The sequence below is a fragment of the Drosophila serrata genome, unplaced genomic scaffold (genome assembly GCF_035046125.1).
Source record: "Drosophila serrata isolate PLE 108 unplaced genomic scaffold, ASM3504612v1 contig_240, whole genome shotgun sequence".
In the NCBI taxonomy this organism is placed as follows: Eukaryota; Metazoa; Arthropoda; class Insecta; order Diptera; family Drosophilidae; genus Drosophila; species Drosophila serrata.
This window is the reverse complement of record NW_028257138.1, coordinates 10,517,744-10,539,453: the sequence shown is the minus strand read 5'-3', so window position 1 is coordinate 10,539,453 and position 21,710 is coordinate 10,517,744. Positions and strand designations below refer to the sequence as shown.

The window sequence follows — 21,710 nt, the reverse complement described above, 5'->3', positions numbered from 1 at the left end:
ATTTATATAATTTTTTACTAAAATAATTTATACTCAACAGGAACGACCGCCGCCGGTGCCCGCCTCCCGCTCCTACACGATAAGCGGTAACTCAAAGCTCGGCTATCCACAGAGTCGCGTCATGAAGATGAACTTCCCCGAGGAGGGCCAGGCGGAGACACAGCAACTAAAGAAAGGCGAGGCGGTGACCGTGGTGGGTGCATCCACTGGTCGTGGTCATTTGCTGGTGGAGCACAGGGGCCAGAGTTACCACGTACCCTTCCAGTACATGGAGCTGATGAGTTCCGGCAGCGGCAATGGCAGTACTGCTCCGACGGCGGCGATTCCGACAGGCCAGGGAACTGGCGTTAAGATTTAAAGATGGCTCCGGACGGATGCCAATCCCTTATGCTCCAAGACTGTATATAAATATCCCCATCATTAACGCATGCAAGCCAGATTTACGTAGTATTATTCATGTGTTTAAAAGATAAACGCCAATCCATAGGTTGTAATACAAATACACACCCACAAGTGCCAATCCAATAAGTTCTTCCATCTATATCATAATTATTATACACGTTACGGATACAAACTATTTTATATAAACTGGATAATTTCCCATGCTCTGAGTAATTATTAACTAAATGTAGAACAAGACAAAGTGTGCCTTGGCATAACATAATATTTTTCAGAATCACATTTTGTACTTTGTTATTCTAAGAGTTCATTAATTCATTCAAATAAACGAGCATGCATTGAAACGTTCAAATACCTGCTTTACTTTAATTAAAAAATTATTTTGAATTGAATATAGTATTATTATTTGTTAAAAACACAAGTTTGTAGAAATTTTTCAATTTTAATTTAATTTTGAAATATTTTCATATTGTAACGGATATTTCTATAAACAAGCAGTTCAAGTTTATAGCAAGGAGTTCAGGTTTATAGCAAGCAGTTTATGTCGATCGCACACCGTATGGAGCCAGTGCTGCCAGATTTGAGTTGCCAACTACCGGTAAGCAGTGCAAACAGCTGACACAAGTGTGCTTGTTTTATTTATTTCATTTTTGTTTAGTTTTCACAACACGATTTGTTTAACCAAATGGAGAAAATTAATGGAGATCTGTGGCTGAAAATCCTGCAGTTTCTGCCCATGATCGATCAGATATCTTTGGCTCAAGTGAATGGTAATATCCAGGAATATGTGAAATACCATTGGCGGCACAGCAAGTCGGTCACGCTGACCCGCGATGTTTTGGAGTACTTCGGGACCAACGAACCGCTGATGCTGGAGGGTGTGGAGTGCTGGTCAGGATCGGTGCAACGCCTTAAGATAAGCACCGGCAGCATGGCGCTGCTGAAGAAATGGACACCATTCGGCTTTCCCCACCTGCGGACGCTCGACTGCGAAATGGAATACAATCTGGAGGAAGCCGACGATGAGACACTGCTCCTCACAAACCTGTTCCCGCTCCTGACGCACCTAAAGCTCAGCAGCAGCACCACCGGCTGTCACTTGTGGCGGTGGAAACTGTTAAAGGAGATGCATTTGATCTGGTGCGAGTATCTGGACACGGACACCTTCAAGGAGATCTTCAGCACGCTGCAGCTGACCAAGTTGACGCTGCTCTACTATGGCTATAACGTCACCCTGGGCGAGGAGGTGCTAGAGGCCGCTCGGTGCTTGACGCTGGAGGAGCTGCAGATCGATGATCACCACCTGCTGGGCGACTTCCTACCCCAGCTGATGCGCCTGCCCAACTTCCGACGCCTGTCCTTCTACACGCGCGACTACTACGAGTACTTGCTGGAAATGGTGGCCAAGAGTCATCCGCTCAAGGTGCGGTCGCTGCTCTTCCACGACTCCTTTTGGAGCAGCGACCTGGTCACAGACGCCATCGGAGCAATGAAGAATCTCCGCAGGCTGGTCCTGCAAGACGACGACATTGAGTCGCAACTGCTGCACGCCATCTGCCACAAGCTGCCGCATCTGGAGGAGCTGCATCTGCTGAAGATGCGCGACCTACCCTCGCCCATCCATCTGTGGAAGATGGTAGGTGCCTGTCCCAGGCTCAGAATCCTCAACCTGTCGTCCACCAAGTTGAGCTATGAGATGGTCAAGCCCGATGCAACGCGCTTGGCCAAGAATCTGCAGCATCGCCATGCTCCTCTGACCCTGCATATCCACAACACTGGTTTGGACCCTGAAAAGGTGTGTTTTAACATCCGAAATTTATAAATACTTGCTAATATCTATGCGTTTTTTAGGTTCTTCCTGATCTAGAGCATCCGTATTTAAAAATCTCATTCGAGCCCATTAAACTGGAAATTTGGAGCTCACGTTTCGTGGAAATTGAATTCAATCCTGACTCTGAGAAACAAACTGCCTTGTCTTCGGCCTAAAATATAATTTCCTGCAATACTTTCAAAGTATTAGCTATGTTACAAAACTAAAGTGTAAGTACTCCAGATTTAAATGGTGATTGTCCTATGTTACGTTTGAAGGGTATTATAATGTTAGTCAGAAGCTCTTAACGTTATGACCCTATTATCATATATGTATATTCTTGATGAGAATATGAGATTTTTAAAATTTGATTTGTCGAAAAAATTGTCATAAAAACGATTCAAATTCAATTTTAAGCTTTTTTAAAATTGATTTCCTTTTCGATCCCATAGTGCGAGTTTATAAACTACGGCTTTCCGTAGTTAGTTTTATTTCTTGTTTTGTATATACTTTTGAAATAAAATTGTAATTATTTACAAGATTTAAAGTAATGGTAAAAACCCAAACAATAAGTCATAAGCATTAAAAAAAGAATGTAGTCTTTAAAAGACAAAGCCTTAAATGCTTGTTGCTTAATGTTCTGAGTTTAGCCTTTAATTATTTAACTAGGTCTGAGCTCTTGAAAGTGCCTTATTATCGATTTAACGTTCATGCTTCCACCGAAAAGGCTTTAATAGAATCTACAGCCACATTTATTGTTCCTCGAAGTCCACTTACTAGCCAACGCCATACATAAATCAGCCGGTCCTAATTCGTCTTTGAATAAATAAATTCAATTGCATTCCTGCTTCATGGGTTTGCTAGATATCTAATGCGTTTGCAGCTCCCCAAAGGATACATTTTATGAGCACAGGATATTAGATGAATGGCTTTCAACCAACTGAGAAGGGTCGCAAGAGCACCATTTCCCAACTAACGATAAACCACAACTGTTGAATTCCAGTCAATTATTTATAATAATAATTCAAATACTTAATCCTCTCAAATTCACATAAAGAATAGAAACGTTTTTGATGTTTCTCAAAATGTAGAATTTTATTTTGTTCGTGCCCGACTCACGGTAAGTGTTATGTATGCAGCTTTTCCATAGACACAATAATTATTAAATATATATGCAAGTAGACTTTTGTAGATATACATAACATATATATATATATACGGCTATATATATATTTTTGTATCGCATTGTTGTACGTGTTTTAATAATTTATATTTACAATCGATCGGTGAAGGATCTTGATCTTGTTGACTATTGAGTTGTTAAAGAATAAACTTAAAGTTTCGCTGGGTATTTTCCTTGGCTAATTTGGGGGCCAAAACGTTTTTCATATATGCATTTTATGTGTCTTGTGTATATAGTTGTCGTGTTTATGTAAGACATACCTAGTTAAAGATTTTTTGCGCGATTTTGCTTACACTTGAATATATATATATATTTATTTGGATATTTATTTCTCTCTTTTAAAGTTTTGCCATTTTATTTAACGACTAAGACGAACGATTAAAAGAATTTCCGAGGAAGAGAAGATAATCTGGGATGGAAATGGACATTAAACGGGGTTCAACATTATCTTTAGGAGCAACAGTTTAACGTGTTTATTTCGGTGTTCGACTTGGTTATTCGTATGCATATATTTTGATATCTGGTAAGTATTTATTATTATTATTCCATAATACTGCAAAACACTTGTGCGGAAATTATGAAAACATGAGGTCAGATTCGTGATAAATATATATATGTACAATGCATAACAAACAATCCAACATAATGAAAGTCAGAGAGAGAGAGAGCTCTATAGAAGACACAAATTATGGGCCAAGTTTGAGTGTTGAGAAGAGGAAACTCGTCCTTAACGTCCGCAGGACTCGTTCAGCCAGAGTTTAGCGCCTTAGACATCGGTCTCAGAGCGTCGCCTTCGTCCAGGTCCTCCGGGAAAGTTTGCCGCAGCCAGACCCATGCGATGCTTCGCCTCCTGGGTACCGGAGTAGCCACGTGCCAAGCCAAAGTCCACGGTTCGCTTAGAGCTGTAAAGAGAGAAGAAAGTATTTAGTTTTCTATATTCTAACTAAATTTATGAATAATTACTATTTAAAACTTACTTCTCGAGATCGTTGCGTGCCCTTATAATGGTGCGTCCAAAGCGAGTCATCAGCTCCATGAGTAGTTCGTCCGGCACCTCCTCCAGCTCATTGTAACCTCCGCCATAGCCTCCTCCATTGGATTGGCTATTTCAGGAGTCAGCGGAATGGAAAATTAGTATTTGCTTCTTTTGTATATATGCCGGTTTTATGGAACTTTGGCTAAACAGGATGTCTAATTACTTTGGCTCTGTTAAATTTGACATTTGACTGGTTTAAAACTTTCATTTGCATGGAAACCCAATTATTTGCTAATGCCCAAATGTTGAGGGCATTTTCCATTCGAGCAATTGCTAATTAGTTCGGCAAGGCCAATGAATTTTTAATGACTGCCTCAACGGGAAATTGAGTTTGGGATTTCCCGAAATGTTACAACAAAAGGAACTGCTTTAATATGTGCAAGAAAAAATAAGTCTAAGTACAAGTCTTCTCAAATGTGTGGCCCGAAAAAGCCTTCAACTTTGCAGGCACAATTTTTCGTCAACGTTTACATTTTATTAATTAAAAATTTCCCTCGCCCGGCAGCCAAGACTTTAAATGGGGGAGAAAAAGACGCTGACACTCGAAAGTGTGAAAAATACATATATTCCCAGCTCCTATATGGCAAGCACTTGCTCTAAACCAACTGCGACTGCAGGGGTAATTGCTTTTGGCCAAATATTTTTCTAACAAATTTTTCGGTTTTTGCATGTAAAGTGACAAAAATTTAATTAGGTTATGTGTCTCTCTCTCTCTCTCTGTACCGAATATGAAAGGATCTGTGGATATGGCTGTGGAATAGAGAAGGTACAACTACCTGGGCATGGGAGCTGCTTCGATGCTCGAGATGGCCAGGAAGCAGAAGAGCAGGAAGGCCAAGGCGAAGCAAGCGCATCGGTTTGTCATCATTGTGCGGCTGTCTCCTGTAAAAGTTTAAATTACAAACATATTTATAGAGAAAGAGGATTAGATTGGTAACATCTATGTACTCTTTATACATTTTTTTCAATTTAAAAATGTCTGGGAGATTACAAAATATTCCCCTTTGCCATTTTGCAAATCCGAAAAGCTGTTGCGATTAATTTAAAATAACGTTGAAAGCTGTAAACTAAAATAAACTTGACCTTTCAATGCTTTTAAAGTGCTTTTAGGTTCAATATTTATTATTAATAAATTCAGTAATTGCTGTGTGGTGTCTTGCCTGATTGTGACACATATAGTATAGTTTTTTCCAAATGGATCAGCATTATTTTGGCTGCTTAATGCACTGCCCTTATTGTATCCCTTTTATATTTACTCAAAAAGTTTTAAAAGTTAAAAGTTATATATAATTTATTTAGTATCTATTTCTTAAAGCACTTTTAAATCCATTTCGATGTTTCATTGTGAGCATTCTAAAGTCAACATTCATCAGTGGCAACTAAATATCGATTGCCCGGGGTTTGAGCTTCCACTCGAAGCGGAAGTCGGGGGTTGACCAGGTTTTCCATTAAGTGATTCATTAACTGCTCAACGAAGCAGTCCCAATCCCAGCCCCATGTTGAAGGCAAACTCTGCTCAGTCCTCCTTGTTTGTCGGCAAGTCATTTGCGTTGGCTACTGGGGCTAACTGAGGCAAATATGACCTGTGTCCCCGTTCGGATCCGTACTTTTGCATTGCTCAACTGCACTTCCACTTCCTGTCGCTGTACACGAACACCGCTCTCTATATTCCGGCCCCTCTTCCGTCCGTAAATGGTGTTGTCACTGCGTTGTGTTTGCAGTTGCAAAACTTTAGACTCGCACCATCGCACTGACATCATCCCATTGGCCAGACCCCACCCAGGAAACAGCCGTGGAGAACTACCCCAGGGAACTCTTGACACCCAGTGACACACATCACCGACCACGCAACAGGCTGGACAAATAAATTGGCTCTTTGAGCCATCGGTGTCAGTCCAGTCTTTACCTGGCATCTCTCATCTCTCTCGGTTCATTTCCATTTGGAAGCGTCAACATTTGTCGATTGGCCACAGAGGAGGGGATTTTCGGGCCACCGAATAACGTGTTGGACAACCGCAACAACAGTGAAGTCAGGTGTCAATAAATCATGGATAGCAATTCTAAATCATGTTGAACAGACAGGTGTATAGAGCGAATTTAGAAGCAATTATCGAACGAAAAGGATATTACATTTGAAGGATTCGACTAAGAGATACTTGGGACCGGAAAGGGTACAGACCCTTTCGCACAAAAATTAATTCACCATCTGCACCTCCTTTTTGCCTGGTTCATAAAATACATAAATTAAAGACTTTATACTGAAAATGTTTAAATTTAAGCCTTGTTTTCACCTACAACATCAACAATTCGTTAACAACATCAATTTGCAGCAAAAACAATATACAAAAATAAAAGAAAAATTAAATACATTAATCAAAGTACAAATTGTAATTCGAATTTAATAAGCCGATCGGTTCCCATCCTATCAGTTAACCGACAAATTTGAATTTGAATTTAAATTGTCGATCAGTTGCCGCTACGTAAGTAAATCGATAGATTTCAAATCAAATTTAAAAATCGATTAATTCCCGCTAAACAACACAAATTAGTTATTTTCTATATATACAATATATATACATATATATACAATAACAATTTACAACAACAAAAAGACAATAAATATTTGAATTTAACTGCCAAATTTGAATTTGAATTTAAGTAGGATATCAGTTACCCGCTATGTCAGTTAACCGAAAAATTTGAATTTGAATTCAAACAGTCGATCAGTTGCCGCCACGAAAATAAAACAAATATTTCATATTTTTGGAATTGCATACTTTTGGGGTGCGGTGTAGCATACTTTTAGGGTCTACAATGAATTTGCATAAAATTAAATTTGCTTGCTGCTGCCTTCTGTTCGCCTGGTACTTCAGAATGGATTTGTACTGAAATTGACCAAATTGAAGGCTTGTTTTTGCCTACAACAACCACAGCATCTACAACAACAACAACAACATCATCAACAACAACAACAACATCATCAACAACAACAACAACATCATCAACAACAACAACAACAAAAGACAATAAATATTTGAATTTAACTGCCAAATTTGAATTTGAATTTAAATAGGGTATCAGTACCCGCCATGTCAGTTAACCGAAAAATTTGAATTTGAATTTAAATGATCGATCAGTTGCCGCCACGTAAGTATATCGATAATTTTGGATGACGATAATAAACTACAAGAAATATTGCATATTTTTGGGGATGCGGTGTAGCATACTTTTAGGGTGTACAATGAATTTGCATAAAATTAAATTTGCTTGCTGCTGCCTTCTGTTCGCCTGGTACTTCAGGATGGATTTGTACTGAAATTGACCAAATTGAAGGCTTGTTTTTGCCTACAACAACCACAGCATCTACAACAACAACAACAAAAACAACAACAACAAAAACAACAACAACAACAACAAAAACTACAACAACAACAACAACAAAAACTACAACAACAACATCAAAAAAAACAACAACAGTTTAAAATTTACAACAACATAAGTAAATTATATTTAAAACAAATTAGAATTTACAACAACAAAAAACAAAAGCTATATTAATTTAACTGGCAAGATAAAATTCACATTCAAATAGCTGATGGTCTATTTCCCTCTTTTTGCAAGCCAAAAACAACTTCCACTAACAATTTGAATTCCAATTTAAATATAATATCAATTTCCGCCATATTATATCATAAAAACAAAAGAGAAAACCAAAATTTTAATTCTTTTCAATGTTAATAACCAAATAATTTTTGATAAATGATTACTTTTCAAATCTATTAAACCTATTTAATTTCTAAAATTGTCAAAAATTTATAAAATTGTTATTTTCTTTTTTTTAAATAAAGTATACAGAATTATAGTGTTATTTTTTTACGAAATCAAAGACCTTGTCCTTGCTTATATTTCGATAATAAACCACTCCCTTTGCATGACTGGTCTTCACTTGTAAATGTTGTAAACAGATTAGATTGTTGCATGGGCCGTCGGCCTTCAACAGGTGGCCCACTTCAGTAAACCAAAATTAATTTAAAACCAATCAAATACTAAATACTCATTCATTTATTAATCGATGATCAGATGACCTAGGCCACGGGGGCGAAGCCAATGCGGTTGTTGCCCAGATCGAACTCGGTGTAGTACTGGCCAATGAAGACATCACCCAGGATCCAGAAATCGGTGCCCATGTACTCGAAGGCGGACATGCAGTTGCCATCCGACTGGATGATGTAGGACGAGGGGGTCAGGGTGAAGTCAGTGCCGCCGATATTGAAGGTGACATCGGGCAGGGAGCTGACGGTGGAGCAGTCAACGTAACCATCCTCACCCACGTTCAGGATCTCGGACAGGGTGATGTAGGCATTGTAGGGAGCCACGATCAGGGAGGTGCCAGTGTCGGCAATAGCCTGGCAGTCATCGCACAGGTTGTAGCCATCAATGGAGGAGCTAGCCATGGTGAACTGCCAGTAGCCCTCCTCGGAGATGGGCACATAGGTCAGGGCGCCGGAGTACAGGGAGGAGTCGGAGCCGCCGAAGATGAGCTCACCACCATCGGTGGAGGTGCCGGCGCGGGCCAGGTAGAAGGAGAACACGGACTGGTCGACCAGACCCTGGGAAACCATGTTGTAGAAGACAGGAGTAACGTCATCCACGGCCAGGGACTTGTAGGCCATGCCGAGGATGCCATCAAAGTTGGCATTATTGAAGTTGGTGCCAGGCTCGTTGGTGGACTCGGCAAAGGTCTGGCTGGTGACGCTCAGGCCGTTGACATCGACGGTATCGGTGGACAGGTAACCGGTGAGGCTGCCAGTTCCATACTGGATGGAGAAGGACTCGCCGTTGGCCACATAGGTGGAGCTCTCGCTGGAGTCGTACTGGTTGTGGGTCAGGCAGGCATCGCTCTGGCAGGTGTTGGAGGGCACCCACAGGTTGGAGGAGCCGGAATCGAACAGCACCTTGAAGCTCTGAGCTGGAGTACCGATGGAGATGGCTCCGTAGTAGGCCATGTTCATCGAGTTGGACAGCTGCTCCTCGTCAACGCTGCGGGCCTGGGGCAGTTGGTACTTGGTGCGCAGATACGACTTCTCGGCCAGCACATTCTCGCGGGTCTTCACGAAGTTCTGCTCCTTGAGGATTGGCACGCGATGCAGCTCGGCGCTGGCCAGGGCCACCAGCACCGCGATCACAGCGATGGACTTGAACATTCTCACTTGGCTTGTTGTCTACTCGAGTTCGACTAACTGACGATTGGAGCGCCCGGCCCTAATTTATAGCACTTGCCATCAATCACAGCCCAATTTGGAGGACGATAAGGCAATGCGATGTGACTCGAGTGGCCTGTCTTGAGGCGTATAAGTCCAAAAGGCTTTATCTATCGATAATTATAATCTATTTGGTGGGCATATCATCACTTGAGGTGGGGATGAGGCGATGTTTTTCCCATATGTTAGATAACTCGCTTCTATAGAATTAAATCAGCAGAATCATATGCGCAGTTGAAGGTATTTCAATAATTTTGTTTGATAAGTAGAAACTTTTAAGATTGTGTCTAGTAATGAACTTTGATCCCTATAGTTCTTAGTTATTATCAATTTTATGAGAGATATAAGATCAGTGTCCCCCATAATACATATTTTCCTTATCATTTATTATTATTATTATTGGTTCTGCGTATCGAAAGATAAGCCAATAATTTGGCGATAATGATAAGCAGGTGTTGGTCTATGGCTAAACCAAATATATAAAATAAAATAATTATATTATCATGAAGGATAAGCTAGCTATGGCATAGATATTAATACACTGTGCCGATACTTGATTTTTATATTTAATCGTTGAGATTAGATTCAAGATTGAGATAATTAATGAAAATTAAAAATATATATACCATTTCAAAGAGATACATTTCAATTCAATTGATTAATTTACAGAAATGCCACCATTTAATTGCCTTAACTCAAATGGAAACATTTTTGATACTTTGGCTTAACTGGCCACAAAATTTTCACGAAAGGCATTCCATTCCAATCAACTTGAGCTTTCCCTCAGCCAATTTTCTCGCTCGTATAAAAATATATATTTCGCTGTGGGCAGATAAAAGAAAATGCAGAAAGAGTCCAAACAGACTTCTTGTATTATTACAACACTCAAATCCTTTTTGAAATCAGATTTAAAATCAAATAAAATCCTTCTTCAATTGGCGCAACTTTAAACGAATGCGGACAATGACGATTCATTTTGTTCGATTGCGCTTTACTGCCGGAGAAGGGAGTGAAAGGACCAAAAGGAGCTCGCAGGAGGCGCTCGTCCATGTGGCTGGTCATGTGTGGAGAACGAGTGCTCACTGTTCTCGGGTACTGCGGGCAGCCACAGGTTAATTGTGGTGCAGGGCATCCGCTTATCGCTGGGTCCTGGGCACACACGGACGGAGACCAGGTCAGAGTAAAACGGAGGCATCCACGGGCGAGTGCGTTGCGCACTTTTGGGGCAAATAAAGTAATCAACGGATTTCACGCACCGTTGGCCAATTTCGGGTGACTATTCTGGGCACACGGGGCGTATGATTACCGATGGCAAAAGGACCTGTATGGCAGTGCGTTTGCGGTGACATTTCATGTGCAATTATTAGGCACACGCATACATACGTCCGTGGTTGTGTCTCTGGCCCGGCTGTTTATCAATCATTTTTGATTTATGGGCCCGGGCGAGTGGTTGGAAATGGACTTGATTGTAGTCCGTAAATACATAAATAAAGTATACGCCCGGGGTGACCACCACCGGTGAACTAACCAAAAACCCACTCGCCGGAATTGCGATTTATTTGAGTGTTTTTTTTTTTGTCTGTTTATCCTGCGTAATCGGGAATGGCTTAAAGGGTTCCGAAATGCAAATACTATTTAACCGGAGAGAAAAAAATAATCAGCAAATATTTACCAATTGTGAAATATTTACCAATTGTGAATATTTGCTGAAGCGGTGAAATGGAATGCAAGCAAATATGCTTTTATTATGAAACAATATCGGTTTCGGTCAGTGAACAATTCGCATTTGACATTCGCCCTCAGGTCACACCAGGATGCAGTGGGTGTCTTGGCGAGGAGTATCTCCTTCCGCCGATTGCATCTTTGCAGTTCGCCTGATCGCCGATGCAGCCACTCGTATTTTATGAACTCCACGCCGGAGGCACTCAAGTGCCAGGCGATTAATCTGGTAAAATATTGAAGTATGAAATAACAGTGGCAACGGAGGAGGTGAAGCTGGATAAGTTTATGCCATAACCGACGCGTGTCAGTAAACTTATAAAAATCGTATTAAATTTTTAATTTTATGACAAGTGAAATATAGAGGTCTCTATTCAAGAATTTGTTCATTTTTTTCTTGAAACAAATCTATGCTGAAACACTTTAAGGTATCTAGGTATACCTTTTATTATTTTCCCGGCAACCCATGACCTTTTTGTACTTAAAACCAACTGGCCAACAAAGTAGATTACATCCTTTAACAAACTGAATTTACCAACATCAAAGCGAAATTATCAGCAATCCAAAATTTGACTACTTAATCTGGCATTAGAAATCCTGTCGAATATGTACCCATTTCAGGCCACAGTTTGACTTCATCCCGTCCAGCTCCCCAAAAGCCATCAACCGGAATTGCCAAAACACTTAACCAGAAACAGAACCAGCTCAGCTCAGCTTTTTGGCCACGGTTGTGGCCGTCACCGTCGCTTTACCCAAATCAAGTGCTGCCTAGTCAGCAGAGGCATTTGTCTAACGAGATACTTGACTTGTTCCCTCACCTGTCCACCATGCACTTATGCTCTTAACTTGGACAGAAAGCATTGTGGGTTGGTTATCTTTGGTATGTCAGCGACACCCAAAAAAAAGTACTTGTTTCTAACAATTTTCTGGCTCAAAGTATGCAAAACTTTTACGAGTAAGTATTTTAAAAATTCCTATAATCTTTGACTTAGAATAAATTGTCTTCTAATCGGTTTTCGTATCAAAAATGGTAACAAAATGTAACCCAATTTCTACTCCTTTCTGCTAATAGCTTTTTTCGGGGTGTAGCAACTACGGATTGGATTTAGGTTAGGGCGACGTCCGGTGGGTGCAGCCTGGACAGAAGTGTAACACGAGAGTCAGACATTGAAATTGCATTGCGTTGATTATGGCCAACAACAAGACACACACACACAGCACACACAACACACACACACACTGGCCCCCGGCTTCTGAGGGCCGCCTGCCCGCTGCGTTGGTAACTGAAAACCTACTTACGGGATCGGCAGGCGGGTGGTGCTTCTTGTGGTGGGGCAGACCTGGCTCTGGATCCGAGCTCACGACTCTGCAAATTGAATTTAGGTCATTCAATCCCAATGCCAGGGCCAAGAATTTAAGCCTATGTATTTCCCCAGCATCCCCAGCAATCAAAAAACATACCTCCACGTGCTTTAGTGCCTCTACCCTATGGGAGATGACTTCTGGTGGGGTGTATTTGGTTGTTTGGAGTTTATATACTAAGACCAAGGGTAAAATAAGAATGCAGAATTATTAACCCAATAAAAACTAACATAGGAAAACTTTCCGAATTAAAATTAATGAATTTTTAGTTTAGCTATGATCAATTTTCCATGTGATTCATTCGCAAAAAATCCCTTATTTGTTGTTTATTTAATTCCAGCTCGTTTCTTTGGCAGCTTATGATAAGTATTAGAACTTAACCACTACCAATATCCATATGTACCGCCCCAAAGTAATTCTTAAATACCTTTAGCTTAAATCTCCTCAATCAATTAAAATTACGCCTTTGACTTCCCTAAAAATGGCCTAAAAAATGTACTAATCTTTCCAGTACTTATAATTTCCGACCTTGTGACACTTATTAGCTCTCCCCCATTATTTAATTAACTATACATTTAATCCCACCATCGTTGACATTTAAAAACGAATAAATTGTCACTAATTTTACCAAAAGCCAGGTGAAAGGAAAGCATAATAATTAGGGGAAATTATAGCCACGACAACGGCCACTTTTAGTTGCATTAAATTTTAATATACCTATATACACCAAAGGAAAATTATATATATATACAAGGGAGAGAGAAGAGGGGATCAAGGGAGGGGAAAAAGGAAAACCGCTCCTGCCGCGTTGTAATTGGATGCTTATTGAATTAGTGACAAAGTCAGTTGGATTGGGGGCGAAGGATTCTGGCACCGGAAGGAGCTGCGGTTGCTGATGCCAAGGAGCTGGCAACACGCCGGGGTTCCTCTACTCGCTGCCATTTTAGATATTCATCAAATTATTCCTTTTGTCAAATTAAGCAAACAAGCCCCACGCAGCCGGAGACAGAAGATTGATTTGGATTTGTGTTGGCAGACATTTGATTTTGCCCCCTGATTCTGATTCTGACCTGAGCGTGTCCCCAGTTCGGTGTCCTTGCGGTGGCTTTGTGTGTGCTTCTGCGATGCCATCTTAACTGATTACACGACCATGGCCAGCGAACATAAGCCGACTAAATGTCCACAAAACTGGCCAAAGCAATCACGACGGCGCAGGTAATACCACTCATCCTTCGATTCCGGTGGTTCTGGCTAATGGAAACTGCTAATAAGTTAAGGACATGGTCAGGGCACTTAACTGCGTGAAGACTTGGTGGAGAAAATGAACTTTTCTTGTTCGTAATTCGCCAAGTTTCACCCAAGTGCTGGCTGGAGGGTCTAAACTTTGCAACATTGCTATCAATTAGAATCGGGCATTAATCCCTCCAGATATCAACAAGTCACAAACTTTGGCAGTCTGAAGTGTAAAAATCAAAATATTGGAAAGCAAACAATTTATGACAATCAATCAAAGCAACAATATCTGCCGTCGATTAGATTGTTTATGACTGGAAATTGGTTAAGCTGGCTATTACCACACTTTACGGACACTTTATAACACGCGACGTCAGCACTTCAGTCTCAACAATCAACTTTAATTCTATTTCTATAGGCATAAGGAGGAGATTTCATCATTATTGGGCTTTTACCAGGGCACAGAAAAAAAAACCCAAGGAAAGTGCAATACTTTTGATTAGAAAAGAGAATACTATTCCCCTGATATTTTATTAATACATTTACTGCTTAGAACATCTCTCATATATTTAATTGACCAAGACACATGCTCGTAAACGAATTATGCCGCACAAACTATTCCCGCCTAAAAGGTCACGTCGTCGACCACTATAGTAATTATAACTGTTAACCTATGATGGTTATATACCATTAAAAAAAAGAAACTCAAAGAAAACTTGTTTCTCAAGGGAGCTGAGAAAAAAAAGTTTAAGGCCAAAGTTACGCCTCGTTTAAGAGACACGAAACAGAGAGGAGACACAACCTCCTCCAGCACCACAGCTTCTTGTTGTGGATAACCGAGCAACATTGCTCGGATGCCAAAAACAATGTAAAAACTGTTGACCTACAAGGGAGCGGGTATCCTGGTGGCTCACATAAAGACAATGAGGTGGAAAAGGCAGTCAACGGCTGAGAGGAGGAGGTGGAGGTGGGTGGGCCCAAGGTGAGGCTGAGATCCGGGCGGAACATTTAACTTGCGGAGGCTAAAAGCATTGCCCGCAACAACCGACAGGATAACATCCTCCTGGGAGTTGCCACGCGAGCTTCACCCTGCCTGGGAGACCACAGATGAGAGGGATGAGAGGGAATGAGTGGAACTCCAAGATCCTGGGGATGAAGCGGCCGGGTACTCTTTACATTTACTTAAAAATTCATTGCGGCCCAAGGAATTCTTTTATTTTTGTTATGCCATGGCCGCTGCTCAGCTCGTTGAATCTTTAAAATTGATGAAAAATTATGCCGAAAATGTCGGCAACAGATTAAAATAATTGCACTCCACTAGAGCTGAGGGGAGAGAGAGGGGGATGGGAGTGGCAAGGACACTCGGCCTCAGGTGGGTGGGCTTTGAGCCGGGGTCTAACACAAAACAGGCCACAAATTATGCCGGCAACAGGTTTATGCCAAATGGGAATTCGGTGTTAGGCAAATGTTTTTACTCCTTTGTATTTCTATATTCAAACTGTGGGAATTTGTGAATTAGCCTCCGGTGATTCGAAATTGTTGAGTTTGTTGCCTTTTTTTGCGCATTTGGGTTAGCCACAATTCGATTCGCTCTTTTATTGTTTGATGAGTTTTCGTTGTTTTCGTTTAGAGTCATGATTTTTAACAAAACAAAAAATTTAAAAGTTTTTACTACCTAGGGAAAACATTTGAAGTATTTTTGTCTGCTAAAATGCCAAAGAAATGTGATGCAACTGCGTTGTTACTTATATTTTCTGCGACAGAGATGTATGACCTGCCATATAATTGACGGATTGGTAATCCAGGAGCATAGGTAACACATATTTAATGGAAATAGATATGTAAATAAATATATGTAATATATATTTTTTTTAGCTGCGAACTGTATTAAAGTAACACGAGTTTCCGACTATCAAAAGCCTCTTAAAATTGGTTCACCTTTTGGGCTCATATATACTTTAAACCATCACCTGCTTTAAATACTTATTTATAGTTTAGGTTCTTAAGATTTTAATCAATTTATTGCCCACAAAATAGTGACAAGTATTTCTTCACCCTTTAGAATTTAATTACTTTCTTTTAATCGGAAGTCGATCATAACTAAGCTTAAAACAATTGCATTCTTTGGATAGAAATTTATATATGACAACTTTTTCAATAAATCAAAATTTTAAAAACTCATAACTAAGACCAAAACTAACTAATTTTAATTCGGGAAGCTTTCCCATGTTAGTTTTATTAGGCTAAAAAATCTGCATACTTCATTTAAAATGTAAGAAATAAAGTTTGTGCCAATTTTAACGATGTAACCTCTATAAAATTTAAAACAAAAATTCGGAAAAATATAATTGTCTTTCCTACATCCCTAGAAAGATTCGGCTGTTGATGCTGATCAAGAATATATCGGATTTATAGGGTCGGAAATGACTCCTTCACATCCTTACAAGCTTCTGACTAAAATTATAATACTCCGCATGAGTATAAAAAAGGGTTAAAAAACTTCCCAAGCTAAAGGTTAAGCATAAAAGAAAAAGCATCCTTAAAATATGAACTAAAGCAAAAGGAACTTGGCAAATACTTTTCGCACTTTGAGGAAAGTTCCAGCACATGAGGGTCACGTAACTCATGTGGATAAAGGAGTCGAGTGCGTCACAGGAGTGGCAAAATATTCAAATGGAAACGAAGACCGCCAACTATGCTACGGGGAATCACACACACGCACATTCGAAAAATAAAATACAAAATTGTGTGTGTTGAAAAACGGGGATAACTTGTGGCGAACTTTTGCTAAATACTTTGGCAGTTTCGAGGAGTATTGAGAGGGAAATATACACAAAAAACCGAATCCCCTGGTGCCGTCACCATGTGCACCAGTTGTCGTCGACATATCGATGGCAATACCAACCGGGGTGTTGTTGTGCCTGCTCCTCTGTCACTTTCGCTTGATTGCATTGTCAGACCTCTAAGCCCGGCCCGGGACCCCCCTTTTGTAAAATCACCCCCTCCTGTAAAGCCCTCTGCATACGCTCCTGGAAATTCCCTCGTATTTACTGCCTGATAAACTGCCAGTGGCAATGACGTCTGTTTGTTTGTTTATGTTTTATGAGCATTGTTGCCACAACTTTTGCCTCCCTTTGGCTCTCAGTCGTTTTGCATTGAATTTCAGTTTTGCCAGTTGCCGGCGAAATGTAAATGTTTTCTCCTCGATGGCACAAAGCTTTACTTTGAGCACACTCGTTACATTGAGTTTTCCCCTCAGTATTGTGCTATTTAACCCATTGCAGCAGTATGAGTTGTATGTGGTTCGCATCCTTAATTGCCTTTGCAATTGAGCCTTACTATTGACGAGAGGTTTAAACTTTAATTCCGCCTCCGTTGAATGGAAATTGCTCCTTTGCAGGTTTTAAGCAGAATTGAACTGGAAAAGAAAACAAGTGAAATGCACACAACTTGGCCAAAAGGATCTTAGGCAGGCGTCGTACTAGGTTATGCAACAGTTAAGAAGACTCTTCGTTTTTATTAAGGAAGTATATATATATTTTTTATTTAACATTCCGTTGCCTTTTTTGAGGCAACCAAGCTGCCATTATCATAATGAACTTTTCATCTGCCCTCATACATTCTGTTTTTCCTTCCGCACAAAGACATTTCCTGCGCCTTGTTTTAATATTCGGCTTTTCTTTATTTTTCCTCAGCCAGCTGAGCCGGCGTTTTCAGTATTTAATTTAAATGCCGACCATAAATGTTCAAATATTTTTTAAAGCGAAATTTATTACAATATGCTAACTTTGTCATACAAACAATTCAGGGAAATGGCGGCCAGGACACCATCCAGCCGATGTAGATTGCGGAAGAGCAAACACTCCAAAGGAGCCAGGAGCTCTCTCATAAAATCCAACACCAAAGCAGCCCAGAGAATCGAAAAGAGGACTCAGGGGGACGAATGCATGTCTTATCACCGAGGAATGGTATTTGGACTCACGTGGCAGAGGCAACAGGAGGAGCACGACGAGCTGGAGCCGAGGGCTCAAAGAATGCGTATAGGAAAATGCAACATAAAATACTTTTTAAATGTGAATAAATATTTGGCAGAAGGGGAGCAGCACGGAGAACGAAGAGAGAAATACCATCAAAGTGTGGGAGCAAAGCAGCCCAGTTTATGGCAATGCAAATGGAAATGGAGAGTGAAAATTTATATGTTAAGAGGTTAACATTCACCAAAGACCAAATTTATCTTTCATGCACGCATAAGTGGCAGATGTATGAAATGGGGTGAAAAATTACCAGCAGTAAAACAACACTCAATATTAACCAGGCAGAGAAGGATCCTTTTAATACACAATTGACCGACGCAGAAAAAAATGTATATTAAATTCATTTTAAAATAAATATGGATATAAAAATAAATATAAATAAATATTATAACTTTAACAGTTTTTTATCTTATTTGTATCTAATTTGATTCAAAGCTATCTTTCATTATTATAGAATTTCGTTTTTAATTTTATGAAAATCAGAATACTGTATAATATAACTGCCAGAGAAAAGATTGTTAAGTAAGTAACTTAATCAGTATGTATCAATGAACATTAAGTAACTATGAGCAGTAGGTAATTCTGAACAGTAAGTATATATAACCAGTAAGTATCTATAACCAATAAGTATTTATGATTAGTTACTTACTTTGAACACTAATAAACAATGACTTGCAACTTTTGTAACACAACACATTTCAGAGACCTGGCCAGCAGCACTCACTTCCTTCATTATATATATATATATATATTGCTATCATAGGAACAATCGGACGATTTATAGAACTATGATTCGTAATTAGCTATGACCAGTAATTAACTATGATGAGTAAGCTTCTATGAACATTAAGTAACTTTGAGCAGTATGTAACTCTGAATAGTAAGTATCTATGACCAGTAATTATCTAGACCAGTAAGTATCTATGACCAGTAAGAACGTAATCCGTAACTAACTTTGAACACTAATAAACAATGACTTGCAACTTTTGTAACACAACACATTTCAGAGACCTGGCCAGCAGCAGTCACTTCGTTCCGGGGATGTTAGAACTAGTTGGGAATCATATGCACAGATGTGCGAGATTTGTTTTGGATCTTATTTGAGCTATTAGAATGAAACGATGGAGTTATTCTTCTATATAATTTTACTAGTATATAAATCGGAGCTTGCCAAATCGGTGGATTATATATATATATATATATATTGCTAACATAGGAACAATCGGACGATTTATAGAACTATGATTCGTAATTAGCTATGACCAGTAATTAACTATGATCAGTAAGCTTCTATGAACATTAAGTAACTTGAGCAGTAAGTAACTCTGAATAGTAAGTATCTATGACCAGTAATTATCTTAGACCAGTAAGTATCTATGACCAGTAAGTACGTTAATCCGTAACTAACTTTGAACACTAATAAACAATGACTTGCAACTTTTGTAACACAACACATTTCAGAGACCTGGCCAGCAGCAGTCACTTCGTTCCGGGGATGTAAGAACTAGTTGGGAATCATATGCACAGATGTGCGAGATTTGTTTTGGATCTTATTTGAGCTATTTGAATGAAACTATGGAGTTATTATTCTATATAAATTTACTAGTATATAAATCGGAGCATGCCAAATCGGTGGACTATATATGTATATATATATATATATATATATATATATTGCTAACATAGGAACAATCGGACGATTTATAGAACTATGATTCGTAATTAGCTATGACCAGTAATTAACTATGATCAGTAAGTTTCTATGGAAATTAAGTAACTATGAGCAGTAAGTAACTCTGAACAGTAAGTATCTATGATCAGTAATTATCTTTGATCAGTAAGTATACATATATGAGCAGTGACTAACTTTGAACACTAATAAACAATGACTTGCAACTTTTGTAACACAACACATTTCAGAGACCTGGCCAGCAGCAGTCACTTCGTTCCGGGGATGTTAGAACTAGTTGGGAATCATATGCACAGATGTGCGAGATTTGTTTTGGATCTTATTTGAGCTATTTGAATGAAACGATGGAGTTATTCTTCTATATAATTTTACTAGTATATAAATCGGAGCTTGCCAAATCGGTGGATTATATATATATATATATATTGCTAACATAGGAACAATCGGACGATTTATAGAACTATGATTCGTAATTAGCTATGACCAGTAATTAACTATGATCAGTAAGCTTCTATGAACATTAAGTAACTTGAGCAGTAAGTAACTCTGAATAGTAAGTATCTATGACCAGTAATTATCTTAGACCAGTAAGTATCTATGACCAGTAAGTACGTTAATCCGTAACTAACTTTGAACACTAATAAACAATGACTTGCAACTTTTGTAACACAACACATTTCAGAGACCTGGCCAGCAGCAGTCACTTCGTTCCGGGGATGTAAGAACTAGTTGGGAATCATATGCACAGATGTGCGAGATTTGTTTTGGATCTTATTTGAGCTATTTGAATGAAACTATGGAGTTATTATTCTATATAATTTTACTAGTATATAAATCGGAGCATGCCAAATCGGTGGACTATATATGTATATATATATATATATATATATTGCTAACATAGGAACAATCGGACGATTTATAGAACTATGATTCGTAATTAGCTATGACCAGTAATTAACTATGATCAGTAAGTTTCTATGGAAATTAAGTAACTATGAGCATTAAGTAACTCTGAACAGTAAGTATCTATGATCAGTAATTATCTTTGATCAGTAAGTATACATATATGAGCAGTGATTAACTTTGAACACTAATAAACAATGACTTGCAACTTTTGTAACACAACACATTTCAGAGATCTGGCCAGCAGCAGTCACTTCGTTCCGGGGATGTAAGAACTAGTTGGGAATCATATGCACAGATGTGCGAGATTTGTTTTGGATCTTATTTGAGCTATTTGAATGAAACGATGGAGTTATTCTTCTATATAATTTTACTAGTATATAAATCGGAGCTTGCCAAATCGGTGGATTATATATATATATATATATTGCTAACATAGGAACAATCGGACGATTTATAGAACTATGATTCGTAATTAGCTATGACCAGTAATTAACTATGATCAGTAAGCTTCTATGAACATTAAGTAACTTGAGCAGTAAGTAACTCTGAATAGTAAGTATCTATGACCAGTAATTATCTTAGACCAGTAAGTATCTATGACCAGTAAGTACGTTAATCCGTAACTAACTTTGAACACTAATAAACAATGACTTGCAACTTTTGTAACACAACACATTTCAGAGACCTGGCCAGCAGCAGTCACTTCGTTCCGGGGATGTAAGAACTAGTTGGGAATCATATGCACAGATGTGCGAGATTTGTTTTGGATCTTATTTGAGCTATTTGAATGAAACTATGGAGTTATTATTCTATATAAATTTACTAGTATATAAATCGGAGCATGCCAAATCGGTGGACTATATATGTATATATATATATATATATATATATATATTGCTAACATAGGAACAATCGGACGATTTATAGAACTATGATTCGTAATTAGCTATGACCAGTAATTAACTATGATCAGTAAGTTTCTATGAACATTAAGTAACTATGAGCAGTAAGTAACTCTGAACAGTAAGTATCTATGATCAGTAATTATCTTTGATCAGTAAGTATACATATATGAGC

At 39.0% G+C, this 21,710-nt stretch overlaps 4 protein-coding genes across 8 annotated transcripts in view; 2 read left to right on the top strand and 2 right to left on the bottom strand.

Annotated features, from left to right (window-relative positions):
- The window catches only part of dachs (unconventional myosin-IXb-like dachs), a 72,522-nt gene extending 71,771 nt beyond the window's left edge, over positions 1-751 (top strand). For all 3 annotated transcript variants that reach the window (XM_086831373.1, XM_086831375.1, XM_086831376.1), the window contains one exon: positions 41-751. In XM_086831373.1, the coding sequence (XP_086687499.1) occupies positions 41-358 (318 nt within the window). In that variant the 3' untranslated portion in view covers positions 359-751. The remainder of the gene's footprint in view (positions 1-40) is intronic.
- On the top strand, positions 181-18,434 carry LOC110178070 (uncharacterized). Of its 2 annotated transcripts, XR_015271317.1 has the most exons (5): positions 786-997; positions 1,058-2,194; positions 2,251-2,439; positions 3,737-3,915; positions 17,699-18,434. XR_015271317.1 is itself a non-coding variant. In XM_086831392.1 (3 exons), the coding sequence occupies exons 1-3, from the start codon at positions 941-943 to the stop codon at positions 2,383-2,385; spliced, it is 1,329 nt and encodes a 442-aa protein (XP_086687518.1). In that variant the 5' UTR covers positions 181-940; the 3' UTR covers positions 2,386-2,437. The 2 variants fall into 2 exon arrangements, 1 of the variants encoding a protein (XP_086687518.1); XM_086831392.1 differs by lacking the exons at positions 3,737-3,915; positions 17,699-18,434 and having other exon boundaries at positions 181-997; positions 2,251-2,437.
- Dh31 (diuretic hormone class 2) overlaps positions 3,277-21,710 on the bottom strand; it is a 28,973-nt gene continuing 10,539 nt past the window's right edge. For both annotated transcript variants that reach the window (XM_086831398.1, XM_020952223.2), the window contains 3 exons: positions 5,202-5,310; positions 4,370-4,495; positions 3,277-4,294 (listed from right to left, as the gene is read on the bottom strand). In XM_086831398.1, the coding sequence (XP_086687524.1) occupies positions 4,159-4,294; positions 4,370-4,495; positions 5,202-5,296 (357 nt within the window). In that variant the 5' untranslated portion in view covers positions 5,297-5,310 and the 3' untranslated portion in view covers positions 3,277-4,158. The remainder of the gene's footprint in view (positions 4,295-4,369; positions 4,496-5,201; positions 5,311-21,710) is intronic.
- Bace (beta-site APP-cleaving enzyme) lies at positions 8,473-11,865 on the bottom strand. Its single transcript, XM_020952222.2, has one exon. The coding sequence runs from the start codon at positions 9,630-9,632 to the stop codon at positions 8,514-8,516; it is 1,119 nt and encodes a 372-aa protein (XP_020807881.1). The 5' UTR covers positions 9,633-11,865; the 3' UTR covers positions 8,473-8,513.